Source organism: Trichechus manatus, unplaced genomic scaffold (assembly GCF_000243295.1).
Source record: "Trichechus manatus latirostris isolate Lorelei unplaced genomic scaffold, TriManLat1.0 scaffold00067, whole genome shotgun sequence".
NCBI classification, from domain to species: Eukaryota; Metazoa; Chordata; class Mammalia; order Sirenia; family Trichechidae; genus Trichechus; species Trichechus manatus.
Window position 1 is genome coordinate 1653363 of NW_004444003.1, and position 26106 is coordinate 1679468.

Consider the following 26106-nt stretch of genomic DNA (forward strand, 5'->3'; position numbering starts at 1 on the left):
AAAATTAATGAGCTACTTCTGAACAATTAAGAAGAATATCATGTAATTGCTTTGACTATTTTAAGACCAAAAGGAAAAATATCTAATAACAGGAAAGTGTGGATAGTTCTAGACACTTGGTTATGTAGTTCATGATGAAGGTCTCATTGGAAGGTTCTGTAAGATAAAAATGATCTCCCGGAAGCCTGTGCATATAAAAACTTCCAGTGGTTACATCTTTCCAGGCTAAAAAGAAACAACAGTATATTTAATAACAAGTGATACCAACTACAACAAAAGATTTACTTCCCCATATCATTTCTCTAAGAGCTGACACCTAGTGGTAGAATTAGTTTCAAGGTGTCGTGTTCTATGTGTCCTGTATTTTTAATGTCTTTAAGACCTACCAGAACACAGCAGAATTACATGCATTCTCTCATTTTGCGCACAACCAACACCTCTCCATTTCAGTGGAATAAAACTTGGGCCAGTTTTCCATTCGTATAGTAACTGCTAGTTGACATTAATTAAACCCTATTGAAGAAATATTTCAATAATATACCCCCAACTAACAAAATAATCTCACCTTCCAAATCCTTTACTGCTGTGTCTTCAGATCCAATAAAACACGATAAGTCACAAGAAAGAACAGCCTCAAATGGAGTATCAAAGCTGTAAACAGAAAAGAGCTCATTAATACTTTTTCATAATTGACGTCTCAGAATCTTTTCTTAACCTAGTAACTTCATTTAAAGGAAACATGGTGTGTCCTCATTTCTTTCTCTTTCGCGATTTCCATGCAAACGTTTTTTCATCAATGGCACTGTTACCTATCAGAACCTGTCTGAGACTCACTGTGGTCCAGGCCATTTTCCAAGGCCATCTAACTTCTGGAACACTACAAGTTGCCAGCAGATGGCTCCCGGGTATGCAGTCCAACTCAGAGTGAGGCCCGTTACAACTAGTACTTCCAACTGTTGTTCCCCAGAAATGACTGCTGTTGTTGTTGGGTGTTGTCAAATCAACTCTGACCCATAGCCACCCCAAGTGACAAAGCAGAACTGCCCCATCAGGTTTTCTAGGCTATAATCTTTACAGGAGCAGATTACCATATCTTTCTACTGTGGAGCCACTGGGTGGATTCGAACCACCAACCTTTTGATTAGCAGTTGAGTGCTTAACCGTTGAGCCACCAGGGCTCCTTAGAAATGACTACCTCTCTGGTATTTCCCAGCTCTCCATGGTCCAGCAGAGAGTTGAAATGTTTGAGCAAGCGGGGCCTCTGAGTTTTTTTTTTAAATCTATTCTCAGTTTAATCACAACAACAATATTTACTGAGGTAGATGCTGGGTGCTGTTCTAGCCACTAGGAACACATTGATAAACAAACACAGTCCCTGCCCACCTGCAGCATACACACTGCCTGGAAACAGAGATATTAGTAATCAGACAACTAGAGAGATTTGTAAGTGTAACCAAGTCCTGGGTGATTTGAGAACACTGGGCAGAAGGGTAAGGTAGGTTTAGGGTTGGGGAAGGTTTCCCTGGGAAAATGGAGTTGGGTCTGAAATCTGAATGAATAGGAAAAAACTTGGCAAAGGGGATACAGGCAGGAGGGAAGGAGGGAATAGAATGAGCTTAAATCAATGGCTGTTGTTTAAAGAATGAAGTGGGGGGGTATTGGAGCAACTTAAAGTAGAAGAGGCAGGCAAGGGCCGAGTCTAGGCCATGTAAAGGATTTTTGGTCTTCCTTGGAGTAATAGGAAACCACGACAAAAGATCTAAAAAAAGAATCAGCTACAATTTTAACAAACTGTTGGAGACCAAGTGTGGGATGGTGGGACAGATTGGAATAGCCAGAGGCCCCAAACACAGAGGGAATTCACACTGACTCGAAGGCTCTTTCCCATAGGCCTCCAATAAGGGCTCACTAGAAAGATTAGGAGCAAGGCAGGAAGCCAGAGAGAGCAGAATATGGGGCAGTAGCCATAGTGGCACAATGGTTAAGTGCTCCACTGCTAACTGAAACGGTGGTGGTTCGAACCTACCTAGAGGCTCTGTGGTAGAAAGACCTGGTGACCTGTTCCCATAATGATTACAGCCTAGGAAACTCTATGAAGCAGTTCTACTCTGTCACATGGGGTCACTATGAGTGGGAATAGGCTCAATGGCACCTAACAACAACAATATGGACAAGCACGAAAGCCTGCCCCCTGTCCAGACCTTTCTCTCATATTAAGCAAAAGCCTTAAACTGCTGGAGGAGGGGCAGCAAACTCTCTCTGGCACAAGTGAAGACCCATTGCCAGGGAAAGGATAAAAATATTAACTCTCTATCCTTGGGGAAGGGGTAGGAAACTCTCCTGGACCCACAGTTATATACCAAAACCAAGCAGAGGTCAGCTACTGCTGGGAATGGGCAGGAAACTTCCACACAAGATCAATCACAGTTTCAAGACAAAATGTGGTTGCAACAGGGAGAAGGGGCAGGCCTGCTGAGAAAGTCCCACCCCAAAGCCTAGGCACAGAGGTCCTGTCTAAGAAGGAAATGTAAGACTGACTAGGACACCCAAGAGTTTTCAGTGCTACCCCACCAGGCTAACACACACTGAGGAACGAGAACAGCAATCTACTATGGGGGAGGGGCAAGAGCATGGAGAGAAATCAGCTATGAGGATCAGGTGCGCAGGCAAGACTGAAAGATGAGGGTGGAGCAGAAATAGTGAGAAAAATTTCTCTGTCAACCCAGCCCCCATACTAAACAGATAGGGACACCAGAGGAATTTGAAGCTGTGGTACACTGAAGGTCGCTACAGTAATAACAAAACCCAAACCCAGCTCAACTCTAGACTCGATTGACTCAACACTAACGGCCTGACAGAGGGAGAGCTGTGGTCATCATCAGTCATAAAAAATGTTTATTTCAATCTCTACTGTTTTATGCATGACTGACTTTCAATAGAAAACTTCCAGACACACAAGAAAGCAAGAAATAAAAAACGTAAAGAGACAAAATAATCGAATCTGACTTAGATATACACCAGATGTTAGAACTGACAGAACAAGCACTGTAAAATAATTATGATTAATATGTTATAGGATTTAGTGGGGAAAAGTGGACAACATATATGGACAAATGAAAAATTTCAGTTGAAAGGCAAAAACTAAGAAACAGTCAAATAGAAATGCTAAACATTAAAACCGCAACAGAAACAAAGAATTCCTTTGACAAGCTCTTCATGAGTAGACTTGACACAGATGATCAAAGAGTCAGTGAACCTGAAAACAGTCAATAGAAATTATCCAAACTGAAATACAAAGGGAAAAAAACAAAAAGAACAGAGCCTCCAAGAGCTGTGGGACAGTAACAAATAGCCTAAATGTGTGTTATCAGAGTTCCAGAAGAAGAGAGAACAGTGCAATAGTCCAGGCAAGAGATGAGGACAGCTTATATGAGTTGGGAGTAGCCTTGGCCTCTGGAACTTTCTACCTGTCACAGATTTCTATTTTGGCCCCAGGCTCTGAGCCTTACTGGTAGTTAATGGGGGAGGAAAAGAACTGAGAGAAGCTCTATAGGCCTGATCTTACTTATACTAGAAAGAGCTGAAAGCTAAGGAAGAGTAAAGACAGAAGAACAGATTGAGAACAGGAAAGGAGCAGGTGAGAAGAGAGGAGAAGAGTCTAGAAAGCTGGGTTCTGGGAAAGTTTTTGGAATCTGGAGAGAGGAAGCTAATTAAGAGTTATGGATATCGCAATTTGGTTCCGAGAGTGAAAATGTTAAGATTTTCTATATTCTATGAGCGAAATATTACATTGAGTGATTTGTTTTTTATTTTTGGTTTTTGGGAGGTTTCTTTTGAGAGCTTTCAGTAGTGAGGTTTTTGTTTTGTTCTGAAAAAAATTTGCTTGTAGTTTGTACGTGCCAAACCCTTTACTAACCATGATCTCACTTAATTCTTCAGGGAGTTACTGCTATTATCCCTTTCTTTGATAGTAAGACAAACTGTTAAAGAAAGTTGCTCAGAATCTCACTGCTAGTTAGCTGCAGGCAGAGGGTTCTGGTCCTGGTAATTGGACTCTAGAGGTTACATGTTTAATCACGTGCAAGGCTTAATTATTAAAACAAAACACATTTTACATGTATTATTCCGTTGAATGTCCATAGTGATTTGGCTTATTTTTGGATATCAGAATGGTGTTTGTGCTAAGCCAGACACACAAGACAGTTTGGCTTCTGAAAATTACATATGGGTGAACATGGTTGGGATGGAGATGGAGAGATATGGACAGACTTGGGATTTAGGTGGTAAAGGTGACTGGATTTAGGGATACATTGGAGAGCGGTAGTCAATGGAGGGAAGTGTCAAAGATGAATGGGATTGTCTCTATTCTCAAGGTGCTTCAAGTCTGCTCCACTTTTTATGGCTATTTGTATAAACTTCTATTAACAAGTACTGTCCATGGAGACCCACATGCCCAGTTCCAGGCTCTGTTGAGGAAATAAAAGAAGCATAGGACCAAGCATCTGCCTTCAAAGAATTTATACTGAGGTGACAAGGACCAGGCAAAACAGAAGAAATACATGGCAGTATATAAGGGTGACTAAAGGCCAATTGCTGACCTCACAATAAATGCTATGGGGCAGTTAGAATAAGAAGAGCCATTTGTGGGTTTAGATTATTGGGGAAGGCTTTACAGAGTATTAGGACTTCAGTCCTACCAGATGAATTAAGCATCAATCCAGGCATCCCACAAGACAAAGGAATGGGCAGGTACCATGGAACAAAATGAGTTCTGGGACGAAATTCCCAAAAAGCAAACCTAGCAAACCACTCCTCCTTCCCTGGTTCACCTCCACACTTAATTCATTTTAAAGTTCTGAAAGAAGACTTCCAACAAGTGGTTATCTACTTCTGCTGACCCCTCTAAGAAGATGAGAATTCTTTGGCATTAATTCATTCAAGAAATATTTATTACATGATTTTAAAAAATGTGTGTTGCTCTATATATACATATTTTAAAGAAAAATATGCTCTATTCACCTTTTATAAATACAATTTCTGTGCCAACACTCCACTAGGTGGAATTTTAAGCCAGTACAAATATTATAGGTGGCCCCAAAGGAAATGAAATCTAACTCCTAGAATGTTGTCATCTGGTACATGTAGACTCAGAGAACTGCCAATCTACATATTTCTATAGATAATCATAAAAAAAAACTTGTCTTAGTTACTTACATAAAATTACTAATCATGCGAAAATCTGCCAGCAGTATGGGAACATGTTGTTGAAAAAGCTCCTCGTTGTCAATAAAATTTTTGATAGTAGTTTCAGTACTCAGGAGGAAATGACTAACCGCTTCTTCTGTTATTTCTTTTCCTTCTGGAATGCGAGGCCGGAACTTTGACTTGAAACATTAACAACACAGGCCTAAAATTTCATATCATGCACTTGTTCATAAACTGAAAACTATCTATCTAAGGAAAAGTCATTAAATTGAGGTTAGGAAGTGGACTTTCTTATCTGCAGGTTTTAAGGGAGACCTATTTCTTTTTAAAAACAGGGAGAAGAAAGTTCCTCAGCAGTGCCAGGGTCATCATGCCACCAAAAAAGGCAGTCTAGACTTAGATTCCCAGATCAATCAGGATCTTCTTCAGATTAGGAGAGGGAGATCAAAAGAGTAGGAGGAAAAGGAGCTGAACAGCAGCACTGGGTTTATAAACTCAGGTTCTTTCAGAAAATGTTATACACTGCCCCCTCTTGAGGTTTCCAGGATTCTTTCCCGGCTCTTCTCCAGTTACTTTACTGAAAGTTGACTAAGCTCCCAGCTGACCCAGGATGAAAGAAAAAGCGCTTATGGTCAGTATTAGCTAGCAGGTGCCAGGGGCAGTGCAGACAAGGACTAGTGAACAATCAAAGTGAATTTCGGAGAAATGAAGAGATGGTGATATTGAAAGAGGTCTGAGGGACTCTTCATTACCAAGTTACACCCCTGCCATTGGCCCCACCCTGGACAAACGTTCACCAGATAACAAAATAAAAAACCAGTCGTTGTCAAGTCGATTCTGACTTTCCGTGACCCTGTGTATGTCAGAGTAGAACTGTGCTCCATAGGGTTTCCATGGCTGATTTTGGGAAATTAGATCATCACGATTTTCTTCCAAGATGCCTCTGGGTGGAATTGAACTGCCAATCTTTTGGTCAGTAGCTGGTTGTTTGTGCCACCCAGGGACTCCTAGTAAAATAAGGACTTGATATTTTTTTTCCCATCTCCCTCCTCTCAACCTCCTACCTAAGGAAAAATACATTACTTACGTGAGGAGCAGGTGTACTTGACACAAAGAAATGCATTGGTTCTAGCTTATGTTTTTCTTTTAGATGTAGTGCAGTCGTAAAGGCAATATAGGATCCCATGCTAAATTCAGGAAAGAAAAACATAATAATAACTGTTCAGCAAAACTCATGATAATCCACCCTAAGCCAACAAGTATTCTAAACAGCAGTGCCATGAAATAGTGAAAAGAAAAACATATTCTAGTCGACTAATAACTCCAATCTATTTGTAAAAGGTATTTTTTATGGTGTTTAGGTGAAAGTTTACAGGGCAAATTAGTTTCTCATTCAAAAATTTATACACAAATTGTTTTGTGACATTGGTTGCAAACCACACAATGTGGCAGCACTCTCCCCCTTGTCCCTTTACACTCCAGGTTTCCCATGTCCATTTGTCCAGTTTTCCTGTCCATCCCTGCCTTCTTGTCTTTGCTTGTGGGCAGGAGTTGCCCATTAGGTCTCCTATACTTGACTGAACTAAGAAGCACGTTCCTCATGTGTTATTGTTTGCTTTATGTTGTTGCTGTTAGGTCCGTCAAGTCAGTTCCAACTCATAGAGACCCTATGTACAACAGAACGAAACCCTGTCTGGTCCTGCACCATCCTCACAATCGTTGTTATGCTTCAGCCCATTGTTGCAGCTACTGTATCAACCCATCTTGTGGAGGGTCTTCCTCTTTATCACTGACCCTCTAATCTACCAAGCATGATGTCTGTCTCCAGGGACTGTCTAATCTTTGGCTGAAAGGTGGACTTCAGGAGTGGCTTCAGTTCTGAGTTAGCAGGGTGTCTGGGGGCCATAGTCTCAGGGGTCCCTCCAGTCTCTGTCAGACCAGGTAAGCCTGGCCTTTTTTTGTGAATTTGAATTTTGTTCTACATTCTTCTCCCACTCTGTCCAGAACCCTCTATTGTGATCCCTGTCAGAGCAGTCAGTGGTGGTAGCCGGATCCATCTATTTCTTCTGGGCTCAAGCAGGGGGAGGCTGTGATTCATGTAGTCCATTAGTCTTTGGACTAATGTTTTCCTGTGTCTTTTGTTTTCTTCATTCTCCTTTGCTCCAAATGTGATGGGACCAATGGATGTATTTTAGGTGACTGCTCGCAAGCTTTTAAGACCACAGATGCTACTCACCAAAGTAGGATGTAGAGCATTTTCTTTATGAACTATGAGATGCCAGTTGACCTAGATGCCCCCTGAGACCATGGTCCTCAGCCCTCAGCCCCAGTAACTCAGTCCCTTAAGGTGTTTGGATGTGTCTAGGAAGCTTCTATGGCTTTTCCTTAGTCAAGTTGTGCTGACTTCACCTGTATTATGTGTTGTCTCTCCTTTCACCAAAGTTAACACTTGTTTACTCTCTAGTTAGTGATTTTCCCTGCCCACCCATCCCCTCACACGTAATCATCAAAGATTTTTTTTCCCTGTTTGTAAACCTTTTCTTAAGCTTTTATAATAGTGGTCTCATACAATATTTGTCCTTTTGTGATTGACTTATTTCACTCAGCATAATGCCCTCCAAATTCATCCACGTTGTGAGATGTTTCATGGATTCATCATTGTTCTTTATCTTTGTGTCGTATTCCATTGTGTGTATGTACCATAGTTTGTTTATCCATTTATCTGTTGATGGACACTTAGGTTGTTTCAATCTTTTTGCTATTGTAAATAATGCTGCAATGAACATGGGTGTACATATGTCTATTCGTGTGAAGGCTCTTATTTTTCTAGGATACATTCCTAGGAGTGGGATTGCTAGATCATATGGTATTTCTATTTCTAGCTTTTTAAAGAGGCACCATATCATTTTCCATAGTGGTTGTACCATTTTGCATTCCCACCAGCAGTGTCTAAGAGCTCCAATCTCCCTGCAACCTCTCCAATATTTGTTATTTTCTGTTTTTTTGATTCGTGTCAGTAGTGATGGGTGAGATGGTATCTCATTGCAGTTTTGATTTGCATTTCCCTAAAGGCTAATTTCCTCATGTGTCTGTTAGCCGCTTGAATGTCTTCTTTGGTGAACTGTATGTTCATATTCTTTGCCCATTTTTTAATTGGGTTATTTGTCTTTTTGTTATTGAGGTGTTAAAATATTCTACAGATTTTAGAGATTAGACCCTCATCGGATATGTGGTAGCCGAACATCTTTTCCCAGTCTGTAGGTTCTCTTTTTACTCTTTCGATGAAGTCTTTTGATGAGCATATGTGTTTAATTTTCAGAAGCTCCTAGTAATCTAGCTTATCTTCTGGTGTTTGTGCATTGTCAGTTATGGTTTATACTGTATTTCTGCCATGCTTTAGGGCCCCTAGCATTGTCCCTAATATTTTTCCCATGATCTTTATTGTTTTAGGTTTTATATGTAGGTCTTTGATACATTTTAAGTTAGTTTTTATGTATGGTGTGAGGCATGGGTCCTGTTTCATTTTTTTTTTAACAGATGGACATCTAGTTTTGCCAGCAGCATTTGTTAAAAACAGTGTCTTTTACCCCATTTAGTGGACTTTGGTCCTTTGTCAAAGATTAGCTGACCACAGCTGGATGGATTTACCTCTGAGTTGTCATGATTCATATCAGCATAAAAAATATATCAAGATACCCTAGACTTCAACCTATGATTTAGTACTGATTTCCACAATGTCTTGAAATTAATTTAAATTTTCTTTTCTTCCTTAAAGATGTATATCATGATTTCTTTGATACTATGTACCACCAGTTCTCAAAGTGTGGTCTGAGGACTCTCTGGTGGTTCCTAAAATCCTTTCAAGGGGTCCATGAGGTCAAAACTATTTTTCATAATAATAACAAGAAGTTAATTGCCTTTCCACACTCAGTGCACAGTTCAGTTTTCCAGAAGCTGCATGACATGGAGTATTGCAACTGTTTGAATGCAGAAGCAGACATAGAACATAGCCATCTTCCATTAAGTCAGACATTAACCAGATATGCAAAAGTGTAACATGATGCCACTCTACCCACTAAAATCTTTTTTGGAAAAATTTTTCCCACAAATGATATTATTTATGTAACATATAGTGGGCATATTATTGTAATTTTAGATAAATTAATAACTAAATATCTTTAACTTTTCTTAGCTTTATTTTTTAATATGGTAAATGTAGACAAGCATAAACCAAAACTTTTTGAGGTCATCTATGCTTTTTAATAGTATAAAGTGGTCCTGAAACAAAAAAGTTTGTAAACTGCTGGTATATATCATGTAGACAATATTGCCAGAGGTTATTCACTTGTAAGTTATGTATTTATACATCTAATGAGAAAAATGGAAACTCAGTCCTGTGTTCACTGCTGATGCAGTGTAAGCTGGTAGGTAATTTGGAAATATGTACCAAGAACTTTAACAATGTACATGTCATTTAACTAAATTCTGGGAAGTTATCCTAAGAAACTTACAAGTGATGTAGACTAAGTTTTCTACAAGGATGCTCATTGAAATGTTGTTTATAACAGAAAAAGATAGAAATAACTCTTATGTCCACAAAAGGATATTAATAAAACAAATTTTGAAGCAATGTATACTTATATGCTGTAAAAGATGTCCATAGCAACAATAAGTGAAAAAAGTCAGGTAAATTAGGACTTCAGATAAAATAGGATCCCATCATGTAAAAATACTATGGGACCACATCAAAAGTTTAAAGGATCTTTATCTGGGTGGTGCGATGATGGATACTTTTATTTTTCAATTTTTGCTTGACTATATTCATAATTATTATATTTTAGCCAACGTTTACTGAGTCGTTACCATATACCAAGTAATTTATGATCATTGTTTTAATCCTCACAGATAGGAACTATTGTTATTCTAGCTTTATAGAGGAGGAAACTGACTCAGAGAGCCCAAGGCACTTACCCAAAGTTACACCCTGGTAAGAGGTAATCAGAACCCCAGGGTTCATGGCCTACCTCAACATACAACCTAGCTTGAGAAATATATACTATCTGTATAACTTTTTTAGTTACTTGTTTTGTTTTTATTGTGGTAAATATATATGTAACATAATATGTGTCATTTCAACAGTCTTCACATGTACTTTAGTGACATTAATTGTACTCATCACATTGTGGAACTATCACCATTATCTGCCTCCAAATTTTTCCACCATCCTTAACAGAAGCTCAGTGTCCCCTAACCAATGAGTCCCCATTACTCCCTCTCCCTCCCATCTACCCCTTGTAACCCCTAATCAACCTTTGTCTGTATACATTTGCCCATTCTAGATATTTCACATAAGAGGAGTCATACAATATTTGTCCTTTCATGACTGATTATTTCATTTTTAATTTTAAATATAAATGTGTTGCTGTTAGAGTTTGGTTTTATAAGTCTTGATTTTTTGCCTAAAAGGTCTAATTACTATACAAACTAGCTAATTGTAAGAGTTGTGACAGGTCATAATGACCCAACATGCTGGGACTATTTTCTAGCGAGAAGATACTAAGAAGAGCCCAGGATTTACACACTCCTTAGGGAAGAATTTCAATTAATCCCATCACCTGGTATTTAGGTCTTTATGGACCCTGTTGCACAATTTCTCCCTGTCTGACTTTCTTGTTTGAGAACAGCTCTAACCATAGTTAATCAATCACTCCCTTAATCAGTGGTGAAGCAGTGTAACCCAATCAAAAAGTATGCATCTCACAAGGCACAAAGAACAACATTAACCATGGACTCTTGATTGAAGAAACATCCCAAAATGTCTTTTAAAGCAGATTTTATATACCTGTGGCCAAAAAATGCAAATGGTTTATCCTTGAGGAGTGGCAGCAGAGCACAAGCAATTTCATCAGCTACATCGTAGATGTCACTTGCAAAAGGTTCTTCAAATCGACTTTCTCTTCCAGCAAGCCTTATGGAGTGCACTGGAGATCGAGAAACTCAAGTTAGTACATGCAGACAGTGAGATACTGTGATGTTCTAAAAGGGCTTATACTACCATGATGTGAGCAATTTGAAAGAAACAAATGATAAATTCATGCACCAATTGGCAAAAATTGAAAAGTTTGGTGATAAAAATACTGTCCAGAATACAGAGCAATAGCCAGTTTTATACACTGCTATGGTATAAATCATTACAATTCCTTTGGAGAACAAGTTGACAATATTTCATGTTGTTGAAGACTTCTATGTCTTGTTGTTGTTGTTAGGTGCTATCGAGTCAGTTCTGACTCATAGTAACCCCATGTATGGCAGAATGAAATACTGCCTGGTCCTGCGTCATGCTCACAATCGCTGCTATGTTTGAGCCCATTGTTGCAGCCACTGTGTCAATCTATCTCATTGTGGGTCTTCCTTTTTATTCTGTTAACCTTCTCCTTTACTAAGCATGACGTCCTACTCCAGGGACTGGGTCCAGGAGTGGATTACCCAATAAGCATCAAACATATAGTGAAACCCATGTGAAACTGTGCACTATAGTAAGTAAATACAAATAATCCGGTGTGTACCTTGCTTAATGTAAGCCTATGTGTACCTTCCTTACTGGTTAATCTGACTCTGGTCTGGTCTTTCCTGATAACATGTCCGAAGTAAGTCTCGCCATCCTCACTTCTAAGGGGCATTCTTGTTGTACTTCTTCCAAGACGGATGTGTTTGTTCTTCTGGCAGTTCATGGTATATTCATTATTATTCATCAACACCATAATTCAAAGACATCAATTCTTTTTCAGTCTTCCTTATTCATTGTCCAGCTTTTGCATGCATACAAGGTGATTGAAAATACCATGGCTTGAGTCAGGCACACCTTAGTCCTCAAAGTGATATCTTTGCTTTTTAACACTTTAAAGAACATCAAAGACATAATACATGAAGAAAGCAAGAGGCCATTGACAGGACAGAATGAAAATACCAAAATGGATGTCAGAAGAGACTCTGAAACTTGCTCTTGAACACAAAGTAGCTAAAGTGAATGGAAGAAATGATGAAGTAAAAGAGCTGAACATAAGATTTCAAAGGGAAGCCTGAGAAGACAAAGAAAAGTACTATAATGCAATGTGCAGAGACTTGGAGTTAGAAAACCAAAACATGCCCAGCATTTCTCAAGCTGAAAGAACTGAAACAAAAATTCAAGCATCAAGTTGCAATATTGAATGATTCTACTGGCAAAACATTGAATGATGCAGGAAGCATCAAAAGAAGATGGAAGGAATACCCAGAGTCACTGTACCAAAAAGAAGTGGTCGATGTTCAACCATTTCAGGAGGTAGCATATGATCAAGAACTGATGGTATTGAAGGAAAAAGTCCAAGCTGCACTGAAGGCATTGGCAAAAAACAAGGCTCCAGGAACTGACAGAATACCAAATGAGATGTTTCAACAAATGGGTGCAGCGCTGGAAGTTCTCTCTCGTCTATGCCAAGAAATTTGGAAGACAGCCTCTAGCCAACTGACCCGAACATATCCATATTTGTGCCCATTCCAAAGAAAAGTGATCCAAGAATGGGGAAAACATCAAACAATGTCAATATCACACGCAAGTAAAATTTTGCTGAAGATAATTCAAAAATGGTTGCAGTAGTAAATAGACAGGGAACCACCAGAAGCTCAAGTCGATTTCAGAAAGTGACATGGAATAAGGGATATCACTGCTGATGTCAGATGGATCTTGGCTGAAAGCGAGAATACCAGAAAGATGTTTATCTGTGTTTTGTTGACTATGCAAAGGCATTCAACTGTGTGGATCATAACAAATTATGGATAACATTGCGAAGAATGGGAATTCCAGAACGCTTAATTGTGCTCATGTGGAACCTGTACATAGACCAAGAAGCAGTCGTCAGAACAGAACAAGGGAATACTTCGTGGTTTAAAATCAGAAAAGGTGTGTGTCAGGGTTGTATCCTTTCACCATACTTATTCAACCTGTATGCTGAGCAAATAATCTGAGAAGCTGGACTATATGAAGAAGAACACAGCATCATGATTAGAGGAAGACTCGTTACCAGCCTGCATTATGCAAATGACACAACCTTGCTTGCTGAAAGTGCAGAGGACTTAAAGTACTTACTGATGAAGATCAAAGACTACAGCCTTCAGTATGGATTACACCTCAACATAAAGAAAACAAAAATCCTCACAACTGGACCAATAAGCAACATCATGATAAACGAAGAAAAGATTGAAGTTGTCATTTTACTTGGATCCACAAACAACCCCCAAGGAAGCAGCAGTCAGGAAATAAAACAACATATTGCACTGGGCAAATCTGCTGCAAAAGACCTCTTCAAAGTGTTTAAAAGCAAAGATGTCACATTGAGGACTAAGGTGCGCCTGACCCAAGCCATGTTATTTTCAATCGCCTCGTATGCGTGTGAAAGCGGAATGATGAATAAGGAAGACTGAAGAAGAATTGATGTCTTTGAATTACAGTGTTGGCAAAGAATATTGAATGTACTATGGACTGCCATAAGTACAAATATATTTGTCTTGGAAGAAGTACAGCCAGAATGCTCCTTAGAAGCTACAATTGTGAGACTTCGTGTCATGTACTTTGGACACGTTATCAGGAGGGACCAGTCCCTGGAGAAGGATATTGTACTTGGTAAAGTACAGGGTCAGCGAAAGAGAGAAAGACCTTCAATGAGATGGACTGACACAGCGGCTGCAAAAATGGGCTCAAACACAGCAATGATTGTGGGGAGGTGTGGGAGTAGCCCCCGCTGTTGCAGCCAAGGTGTCAGGAACAAATGCCACCGACTGAGTGAGGCTGTTTAATTAGTATCCAAGAAATAGAGGAAGGGGAGAGGTAGAAAAAAAAATTGAAGATATAATGACTGAAGATTTTCCAAATTTAATAAAAATTCTAAATCTGCAGAGCCTAAAACCTCAATGAATCCCAAGCATGATAACCACAGCAAGGTGTATCATAATCAAATTGCTAAAAACCAGTAATAAAGAGATGATCTTAAAAATCAGTCAGAGAAAGAAAACCAATTGCTTACAAAGTAAATAATATTGCTGGGTTCTTATAAAAAATGATGCAAGTCAGAGGACAATGGAATGGCATCTTCAGAGTGATGAAACATAAAGCAATCAGTCAACCTAAAATCATAAGGCTGGATAAAATATTTTTATTTCAAATATATGATGAGGGTAAAATACAGTTTCAGTTTGCTAAGAGAACTGAGACTGAAGGAAAATGATTCCAGATAGAAACTCAGATCTAGACAAAGATAGAGGGCCAAAAATGATAAAAATGTGGATAACTATAGAATATTTTTTTCTCATTTTTTAAAAGACAATTGATTATTCAAAGCAAAAAAAAAAAGAAAAAAGAAAGAAAGCAAAAGAACCATAGAAGTAAAATGTATGATGATAGCTAAATGACAGGAGAGGAGAAATAATTAAGTACAATGTTGTAAATTTCTTAAATTTTACGTCAAATGGTATAATATTATTTGAAGGCAGACTGTGATAAGTTAAAAATGCATATTGTAAATTTTAGAACAACTACTAAAACAATAAAACAAAGAGCTATAGCTAATAAGGCAATAGTGGAGATGAACAAAACATTTTTAAAAATACTCCATGCAAAAAAGAAAAATCGAACAAACAACAAATGGGACAAATTGAAAACAAATTTCATGACAGAAGACATCAATTCAACCATATCACTAATTACATTAAAAATAAGTCAAGGGTTGGAATGCCATCTCCTGAAAGGACTCTTAACGAAACTACTCTCAATGATGAAATAAAAGTAACACAATTTCTTTCTTTAGATATATAAAAATTACCTTACTGAAGAACAATTTTGAATACTAATTATGGTAAATTACCTACCAGCAGGGAAATCTTTACCATGCTTCAAATTACTACATGTGCATGTTATCTGACTTTATAAGCTGCTTAGATGGTTATGAAAATTAACTTACCTTCCAGTGAAGCATGAATCTTTTGGCCCCATTTGGCAAAATGAATGGAGCCACTTCCTGCCCAGGGAAAGCAAATTAGTCTAAAAATTGCATTTGGGTTTTGGTATAAGCAGTTTACCACCTTTCCATTCCTACGGAGAAAATTCAAATATATTTAATATTAGGCATTTTTAAATGAAAATCTTTAGTAATTATAAAGATCATATGCTCAAATATAAACTGGTTGGTAAATTTTTCCAGTAAGAAAGATGAAAAAAGTTTTTTTTTTTTAATTTTGTTTTTGACAATTTGAGTATATAACTTTTAGGGTTGTAGATAAAATCAAGTATCTATATATAGCATTTAATAAATACATTTCATATACACATTTAAAATGTTTTATCATATGAATGTTAATTTAGAAATTGCTTTTTCCTCATTTTTCACAATTCAGGGAATAGTTTTATCCAAACACTTCATGAGCAGCTTCAATATCAGTGTCTTCATCATCACTAGAGCCACTTTTTTTGGGTCATCTAAAAGTTTTCCAGAGTATGTAATTCTCACTTCCTTCTGAATGTTTGATATATAGTACTTTTTAAAGCTCCATATAAGGCTGTCACTGGAAATTTTAGTCCAAGATCCAAGTACCCATTCACCTAATATTAGGATAAACCAAAAAAAAAAAAAAAGCTATAGAATCAGTTATGACTCATGGTGACCCCATGTATTTCAGAGTAGAACTGCACTCCATAACGTTTTCTTGGCTGTAATCTTAACAGAAGTAGGTTGCCAGGCCTTTCTTCTGCAGTGTCACTGGGTGGATTCAGACTGCCAACATTTTGGTTAGTAGTCAAGTGCAAACCATTTGCACCACCCAGTAACCTTAATATTAGGATAGTTTTTTTAAAAAGAAAATTCATTCTATATGTACATATTGCATTCTTCATAATTTAAACACAGCGAGTTTTCAAATTGATTATTAAATTGTTTAGAAAGATACACAATCCTTCCAAATATGAGGTCATAAACTCTAGAATAATAATATCCTTCCTCCTTTTTTAAAGTACCAGTCTTGTCAGTTGATCACTATAAACATTCAAAGCTACCACTTATTAAGATCTTGTCAGATTAACACATTTTCTCTAAAGAGGACACTGAGTTTCAAAATAAAATGAGAGACTTTATAAGAACTTGAGTATAAATCATTTCCTGAAAAATAATATCTGAAGAAAAATTTCTTGCCTTGTATTCGAACACGTATGTTAATAATTGCTAGCTTAAAGACAAAAGCAAAAAGGGCTGATTTTATTTTTTTCTTTTGAAGAGGAGCATTCATACTGAAGGCTTTTTCCCACTAACCAACACCGTCCTCAACAAATTCATTGATATAGATTAGTCCCAAATGAAAATTTCCTAGGTACTCACCATCTCTTTGAAAGAAGTCTAGAGTCATTTATCAAGGAGTGTAAGAACCTTCAACAGAGCCTAGAAACTACAGAGTTTTGGAATAAAAACTACAGAGCAAATAGGTGACTTTTCAGAGCCTCATTTTTCGAGTTATTGAAGAGTATAGAAAAATTAACCTGAATTCAATAATATTTCTTTAAAACAATTCCAAACACAACTATAAATGTACAAACAGCAGAAGACAAATTAGATAACTGGGATCTCATAAAAATTAAATACTTATGCTCATCAAAAGACTTTATCAAAAGAGTAAAAAGACACCTACAGACTGGGAAAATATCCTCAGAAACAACATATCTGATAAGGGTCTAATCTCTAAAATACATAAAAACTTCAACAACTCAAAAACACAAAGACAAATAACACAATTAAAAAATAGTCAAAAGACATGAACAGACATTTCACCAAAGAGGACATTCAAGCAGCCAACAAAGTCATGAAAAGATACTCGCAATCATTAGCCATTAGAGAGATGCAAATTAAAACAACAGTGAGATACCATCTCTACCCTACTAAAATGGCACTGATTAAAAAAAAAAAACAAAAAACAGAAAACAACAAATGTTGTTGAGGGTGCGGGGAGATTGGAACCCTTATCCACTACTGGTGGGATTGTAAAATGGTACAGCCACTATAGAAAACACTATGACGCTTTCTTAAAAAAACTAGAAATAGAACTACCTTATGATCCAATAATCCCACTTCTAGGTATTGTTATGGATTGAACTGTGTCCCCCCACCTCAATACATGTGTTGTAAGTCGAAACCTGTATGCCTCTGATTATAATCCCATTTGGAAATGGATTGTCTTTGTTATGTTAATGAGACAGGATTAACGTAAGGTGTATCTTGAGTCAATCTCTTTTGAGATATAAAAAACCAAAAAACTAAACCCATTGCTGTCGAGTTGATTCTGACTCGTAGTGACCCTATAGGACAGAGTGGAACCGCCCCATAGAGTTTCCAAGGAGTACCTGGTGGATTCAAAGTGCCAACCTTTTGGTTAGCAGTGTAGCTCTTAACCACTACACCACCAGGGTTTCCTTTTGAGATATAAAAGAGATTAAATGCAAGCTAGCAAGCAGAGATGGGGAAAGACAGATGTCAAGACACATGGAGCTCTCCAAGGAAACAAGAAGCAGAAGCTGAAGAGACAAGAACATTCCTCCAGAGACCACAGAGAGAGAAAGCCTTCCTCTAGAGCTGGTGCTCTGAATTTGGACTTCTAGGCTCCTAAACTATGAGAAAATAAGTTTCTGTTTATTAAAGCCACCCACTTGTGGTATTTCTGTTATAGCAGCACTAGATAACGAAGACAGGTATATACCCTACAGATCTAATACTAAAGGCACAAACACATATGCACACCTACGTTCATTACAGCACTATTCACAACAGCAAAAAGATGGAAACAACCTAACTACCTGTCAACGGATGAATCGATAAACAAAATGTGGTACGTACATACAATGGAATACTTTGCAGCCATAAAGAATAATGAAGAGAAGAATTCTGGGAAGACGGTGGTGTAAACAAGCCATTGTTCCAACCCTCCCCTACAAATACAACAAGAAACACAAGGAAATGGTGCTTGCCTTTGAAGGATTCTGAATCGGGGAGCAGAGGAAAGCAGTGGGAATTGCAGACAGGCAAGAATCAACAAATCAACAACAAGTCACGTATGGCAGCAAAATCGCTTCTCCCACCATCCTTGCCCCTCCTCGAGTCACACAGGCCTGCTGGTTGCTCTGAACTGGGGTAGTGGCCCCAGAAAAAGACCTTGCTTCTCTAACCACCACAGCCCCTGACTGAACATAGAGACAGGTCCCCAAGCTTCTGCCCTAAAATCAAGGCAGACCTCCCTGGGGGCCCATTTGGAGTGTGCCAGAACCTCCCCCACCAAGACAGTGTCTGTTGCAAGCCTATTTAGCATTGCTACAGAAGGCCCATGCAGTGAAGTCTGCTCTCAGAGTCAACACTCTAACTGCCTCCCTACACACGTCATAGCTCAAGCCTCTGAAACTAACAGGACAGACCTCCTGAGGAGTCAGTTCTGGTCTGTCTGCTCCCCCTTACAATTGGCACTGCTGACTGAAGCTGCTGTGTACTCCGTGCTAGGAAGCATGCATCTTGAGTGGAGGCTAAACCCACAGCCAAAATGCTATGGGGTGGTCTCTGATAGCAACAAGGCAGACCTCCTTCGGGGTCCATTCAGAGTGTAACTACCCCTCCCCCAACCGATAACTGTCAGCTGCTGGACTGACACAAACTCCTAGAGAAGGTTCCTAACAGTGGAGTCAGGAGGTAGGTCACCTAAGTGGAGACTGCTCCCCCAATCACCACAGGGCTCTGAGACCAACAAGACAGATCTTTCAGAGGCCCTTCTGGGGAGTGCCAGCCCCTCCTCCTCCTGAAACAGAGGAAAGTCTGCCTCTGCTTCCCCTGAATGCCAGCTCAGATATAAGCAGCCCCCACAGAGGAGGGAAGGAAACCATGGGCAAAACTGGAGAGCGACACCCAGACCCAAAGGGGGCTTTCTGGGTGTAGGTTTTCTAACTGAAAACATGATTGCAGAAACAGAGAAGGAAAGCGAGTAATAACCAGAAGAGGGAACTGTGTCCCTTGGTGGACAGATTGATTAGTACATGATATTTCACCAGTCTGTCCACTGACCTGACTGCAGCATGAGTTTCTTGCAGAAAGTAGCCAGGCAAAAATACCAAATATTGGGGAAAACTGAGAAAGTTAACAGTCTCAAAAATTCCAATGCCTCAACAAAAAATCACAAGAGACACCAAGAACAGAGAAACAATGCTCCATCCAAATGGACATGACAAAGGGAATGAAAGCACATCTAGGGATGATCAAATAATGAAAAAAGGAAGAATATAATACAACAATATTAAACATAGTTAAAGAACTAAGGGAATACATAGACAGAGAGCTAAAAGAAACAAGGAAAACAATGCAAGAACAAAATGAGGAACTAAAAAGAAATATTCCAATTGAAAGGGACAATAACTGAAATGGAAAACACAATAGAAGGACTTACCAACACATTTAATCAGGCAGAAGAAAGAATCAGTGAATTCAAGGATAAGATAGTTAAAATCACAGATGCTGAAGAGCAACAAGAACAGAGTCTCAAGAAGGCTGAGCACAGTTTAATGGAATTATGGGACAATAAGAGGCCTAATACATGCATCACGGGAATTCCAGTAGAAGATAAGAGAGAAAAAGGGACAGAAAGAATATCTGAAGAAATAATGAAATAAAATTTCCCCAGTCTAATGAAGAACATGAATCTACAAATCCATGAAGCTCCAGGAATGCCAAGCAGGATAAACCCAGAGATCTACACCAAGACACACCATAGTTAGGCTCTCAAAAATTAAAGATACAGAGAATCCTGAAAGCAGTGAGAAAAAAGCAAAGAGTCTCATACAAAGGATCCCCAATAAGATTAAATGCCAATTTTTTTTTCTCAGAAATACTGGAGGCCAGAAAACAATGGAATGATATATGTAAAGTGCTGAAAGAAAAAAAAAAACTATCACCCAAGAACACTATATCCAGTGAAACTATCATTCAAGAATGAGGGTGAAATTGAAACAAAAGCTGAGAGAGTTCGTATCCACAAGACTGGCCCTACAAAAAATACTAATGAGAGTTCTGTGGATGTAAGGGTAAAGACACTAGAAAATAATTCAAAGCTGTACATAAAAAGAAAGATCCCTAATAAAGGGAAATGCATGGACAAATATAAGGGCTAGTAGTAAGGTATCACGCCTGGTAATTCTAAATGCTTTGTCCGTCACAGTTTTTAATAACAAATATATAAAAGGCAAGGATAAAATTATGTTACAGGGCACATGAAATATGCAGACATAATTAGTGATAACAACAAAAGGGAGAGGAGACGAATGGTATAGACATAGACTTTCTTGTACGTTACTGAAGTTAAGTTGGTACCAACTTAATCTAGAATGTTATAAATATAAGCTCTTAAATGTAATATTTATGGTAGCCACTGAGAAAACATATACGAAACATACACAAAAGGAAAGGAGAAGGGAATCTAAAAGGCTTAGTATAATAAACCAACAAAACACAAAAGCAAGCACTACTAAAGGACAAAGACAAAAGAGGCTTAACACACAAAAATCAAATAAAATGGCAGAAGTAAATCACTCCTTATCAGTAATTACAGTGGATGTGAATGGACTAAATGCTCCAATCAAAAGGCAGAGAGTGATAGAATGGATTTTTTAAAAAAAAAATCCAACTACATGCTGTTTACAACAGACACACTTTAAACCCAAGGACACAAATAGGTTGAAAGTAAAAGGATGGAAAAAATACTCCATGCAAATAATAACCAAAAGGGAGCTGGGGTGGCAATCTTAATACCAGACAAAGTAGGCCTTAAGACAAAATCTGTCAGAAGAGATAAAGATGGATACTATGTATTGATAAAAGGGTCAATTAATCAAGAAGATTTAATGATCATAAATATATATACACACAACATCAGGGCACCTAAATATATAAAGCAAACCCTGATAGAATTGAAGGGAGAAATAGATAGTACTACAATAATAGTTGGTGACGTCAATATACCACTTTGAACACTGGACAGAATATTCAGAAAGAAGAACAACAAGGAAACAGAGAACCTGGATGACACTATAAACCAATTAGGCTTAACAGACATATACAGAACACTCTACCCGAAAACAGCACAGTATACATTCTACTCCAGTGCATATGGATCTTTTTTTTTTCCTTATTTTGTTTGTTGTACTTTAGATGAAGGTTTACAGAATAGTTTCTCATTAAACAGTCAGTACACTTATTGTTTTATGATATTGGTTAACAACTCCACGACATGTTAACACTCTCCATTCTCGACCTTGGAGTACCTTTTTTTTGGTGAAAATATACATAGCCAAAGTTACACCATTTCAAAAGTTTCTACATGTACGATTCAGTGACATCGATTACATTCTTCCAGTTGTTCTGCTATTCTCACTAGTCTTTTCCAAATTATTCCATCACCATTATCTTCAACTCACTGCCCGCCTAGGCTTCCCATCAAACCTTTTGAGTTGCTGTTGTCAATTTGATCTCAAATAGATAATTCTTTTTTTTTTTTTGTACCTTATATGAAGGTTTGTAGAACAAATAGTTTCTCATTAAACAGTACACATATTGCCCTATGACAATGGTTAACAACCCCACGACATGTGAACACTGTCCCTTCTCAAACTCAGGTTCCCTACCACCAGCTTTCCTGTCCCCTCCTGCCTTCTAGTCCTTATCCCTGGACTGCTGTGCCTCGTTAGTCCCATTTTCTTTTATGAGGCTGTCCAATCCCAGGCTGAACAGTGAACTTTGGGAGTGACTTCACCACTGAGCTAAAAGGGTATCCAGGGGCTATACTTTTGGGGTTTCTCCAATCTGTCAGGCCAGTAAATCTGGTCTTTTTTTGTGTGTTAGAATTTTGTTCTACATCCTTCTCCAGCTCTGTCCAGGACCCTCTATTGTGATCCCGGTCAGAGCAGTCAGTGGTGGTATCCAGGCACCATCTAGCTATGCTGGACTCAGTCTTGTGGAGGTCTTGGTAGCTGTGGTCCATTAGTCCTTTGGACTAATCTTTTCCTTGTATCTTGTTCTCTTCATTCACCCTTGCTCTCGAAGGGGTGAGACCAGTGGAGTATCTTAGATGGCTGCTCACAGGCTTTTTAGACCCCAGACACTACTCACCAAGGTAGAATGTATTATAAACTGTGTTATGCCAATTGAGCTAGATGTTCCTGGAGACCATTGTCCCCACAGCCCTCTGCCCAGCAACTCAGTCCCTCAGGGAGTCTGGAAGTGTCTATGGAGCTTTCATGACCTTTCCTTGTACAAGTTGTACTAGCTTCCCCAGTATTGGGTATTGTCTTACCCTTCACCGAAGTTACCACTTATCTGGTGTCTATTTAGTCCCCCCTCTCCCATCCCTCATAACCAACAAAGATTGTTTCTTTTTGTGTGTAAACTTTTTCATGAGTTTTTATAGTAGAGGTTTCATACGATATTTGTCCTTTTGTGATTGACTTATTTCACTCAGCATAATGTCCTCCAGTTTCATCCACATTATGAGATGCTTCACAGATTCATCATTGTTCTTTGCATAATACTCCATTGTGTGTATGTACCATAGTTTGTTTATCCATTCATCTAGGTTGTTTCCATCTTTTTGCTATTGTGAACACTGCTGCAATGAATATGGGTGTGCCTATGTCTATTCGTTTGACGGCTCTTATTTCTCTAAGATATATTCCTAAGAGTGGGACTGCATTTTGTGTGCTTTTTTTTTTGTGGTGCATTATATATTATAATGTGGGGGAATCTGGAGGACTTTATGCTAAGTGAAATAAGTCTATCACAAAAGGACAAATACAGTATCATCTCACTTTTATAAAAAACAAGAATAGGTACACATACAGAAGCCAACATTTGTTGGTGGTTACCAAGGATGGGAGGGGGAGGAGTGGGAATCACTCTTTAGATACTAGACACTTGTTATTTTCAGTGACGGGAAAAGTAACACCAAATGTAGGTGAAGTGTGCACAACTTGATCAAGGTAAGTGATGTCACTAAGAAGTGCACAAGAATAAGGGATGTTTTTGGTAAATGCTATAACAGTAAATACTATAATATATATAATTTTGCAACAATAGCAAGAACAACAAAAAACTGTGTGTGTGGTTACATAGGTAGGTATGTATGCATATATGTGTATACATAGACACGTGCATATATACGCGTGCATGTATAGGTGTATCTACAGGCATATGTATATACACATAGATGTGTGTTGCATATATATTCATATGTATATAGTAACGCACATAGGGGGCATGGTTACAGATACTTCTTCGGACATAACCAAACACCTTGTGGGTTTGAAGGCTTAGGACCATAGTCTCATGGCACAATTTGGTCAATTGGCGTAATATAGTTCATAAAGTTTATGTTCTACATCCTAGATTGGTAAGCAGCATCTGGGGTCTTTAAAGCTTGCAAGTGGCCATCTAAGATACAGCTATTGTATACAGCTTAGCTATTGTATCTCTACTCATCTGGAACAAAAGAGAAAGAAGGAAACTAAAAACTCAAAGAAGAAACTAGTTTACAGAACTAATAGCCTACACGAACCATGGCCACATCTATGCTGAGACCAGAAGAACTAGATGGTGCTTAGCTGCCACTATTGACCATTCTGATCAGGAACACAATAGATCGACTCTCATACAACAGGAGGAAAATGTAGAACAAAACTCAAATTCTTAGAAAGTCAAGATTAGAGAAACCTCCGAGACTATCACCCTGAGATACCCTTTAAACTTTGAACTGAAACTACTCTTGGGGGTCACCTTTCAGCTAAATAACAGATTGGCTCATAAAATAAACAATATCAGCTGTGAGTATTGTACTCCTTTAAAAAATCATCTATATGACAAATGGTCAACATTTACTTTAAACCAAAGATGAGAAGGTAAGGTGGGACAGGGAAAGCTAGATTAATGGAAATGAAACAACCAGAACAGAAATAATGAGGATCTTGACACATGGTAAAAAATGTAACCAATGTCTCTGTACAATTTGTATAGAAATTGTTAAATGGGAACCTCACTTGCTGTGTAAACTTTCACCAAAAACACAATTAAATATTATAACCAATGTCTCTGTACAATTTGTATAGAAATTGTTAAATGGGAACCTAACTTGCTGTGTAAACTTTCACCAAAAACACAATTAAATATTATTTTAAAAAATATATTATTCTTTAAAAAGGTTCTATATTTTTAAAGTCAGGAAGCCCAACTTCAATCTATTTAAATTATTTGCATTTTAGTAAACAAAAAATGTGTTAGGACAAGGGTGGACACGGGTTTTGCAGTACCTGAAGGCTATGCAATTTGCAGAGTTGGCATATTCTTTAAGAAAAAGAATATAAAATTATGAGTGCAAAATTAGGTGCAGGACTTTTGATCATTAGTTTCAAAGGTAAAACCTTCTTCCTTTGGATTGAGGGTGGGATAGCAGATGCCTTTCTCTTATTTAAAGCAGTGTCAGAACCCAGTGCGTCCTCAGAACCAATACCAACGGGATGCCTACACCGCACAGTGAACCCATTGCTTACCTCTCACAGAGGGTAGGGCTGGGTAGGGTAGTGCCCATCAATACTGAGCCTAGACAGTTAGTAGAACTGCTCTCAATCTCCTCATCCACCCAATCTCTTCCCTCCACCCAGAGAAAGAATCAAAGACCAATGTTAAACTGACCTCACTCGGGGCAGCCAGTTCTCCAGGTTGAAGCCTGGCTTCTACCTGAAATCACGTCTCCTTATCTCCTCCTTCTTTGTTTTTTTTGAGTTAAATAATAGAACTCAAAAATTTTAGAGTTAAGAGTTGTCAGAGAAATCATTTAACCCACTATTACAACTTAGTGATTATGAACATGAGCTGTGGAAACGACACCTGGGTTCAAATCTGGGCTCCCTCCCTTACTATGTGACACTAGGCAAATTACTCGAGTGCTTGAAAGTCTCAGTGTTCTCATCTGTAAAATGGGGGCAATAATAGTATCTTCCCAACAAGGTAGTTGTGACAATTAGCTGTACCAAAAACGCTTCACATAGTTTTTGGCATACACTAAGCACTAATAAATGTTGCCCATTATTCCTATTTGACAGTTGAAGAAACTGAGACTCAGGGATATACATTATCTGTCCAAGGTCACCCAACCAGTTAGTGACAAATCAGGAATTAGAACCCAAATCTAGTTATTCTTAAAAGCTATTTCCCAAATCAACCTTTTCCCCATAGATTCAGCATCAGTGTTCAAGCAAACTGCTAAATGGCAGAAATTGAGGATCATATCTGGGAAGCTTTGGATCAGAGTAAAGGACCTGAAACTTTTCTTCACTTTAGTTTGTAAATTGAACCTTGACTTCACCTTTCCAAATCCACGTGAGTGCTTCGGCCAAGACATAGATTTATAATTTCACTTCAAAAACACCACCAGGTAATACCATATTGCACAACGAATAGTTATGGCAAGGCGAACCAATTCAAAAGTGGTGACCTACCTGGCTTTCCCGGCTTTGTCCCTTTCCTCCATGTTATGAGGAGATGGTGAAGAATTAATTGCTGGTAGCAGCAATCTGCAGAGCCAATGCTGGATTCAGTACTGTTCTGGGCATAAAACCTCCAATCAGCCTTGTTCACACAGAGAAGTGACCAAATTTCTTTCTAAATCTGCTGACTGTGTGTATTGCTCCAACTCCTGTTTGAAAGAGAAGAAGAAGAAAGAGGAGGAAAAGAAGGAGGAAGGGGAGGAGGGAAAAGAGGAGAAGGAGAAGGAGAAGAAGAAGAAATGGATTGGAATCATGTTAACTGATGTAAT

The 26106-nt window shown here is 38.4% G+C and overlaps 1 protein-coding gene across 1 annotated transcript; it reads right to left on the reverse strand.

Moving 5' to 3' along the window:
• Positions 1 to 25821, reverse strand: OLAH (oleoyl-ACP hydrolase). The gene is made up of 7 exons (XM_004379727.2): positions 25790 to 25821; positions 15198 to 15328; positions 11048 to 11186; positions 6293 to 6392; positions 5215 to 5384; positions 566 to 651; positions 1 to 225 (listed from the first exon to the last, which is right to left on the reverse strand). Exons 1-7 carry the CDS (start codon positions 25819 to 25821, stop codon positions 83 to 85), a joined length of 801 nt encoding a protein of 266 aa, XP_004379784.1. The 3' UTR covers positions 1 to 82.
• Positions 25822 to 26106: the final 285 nt, after the last annotated feature.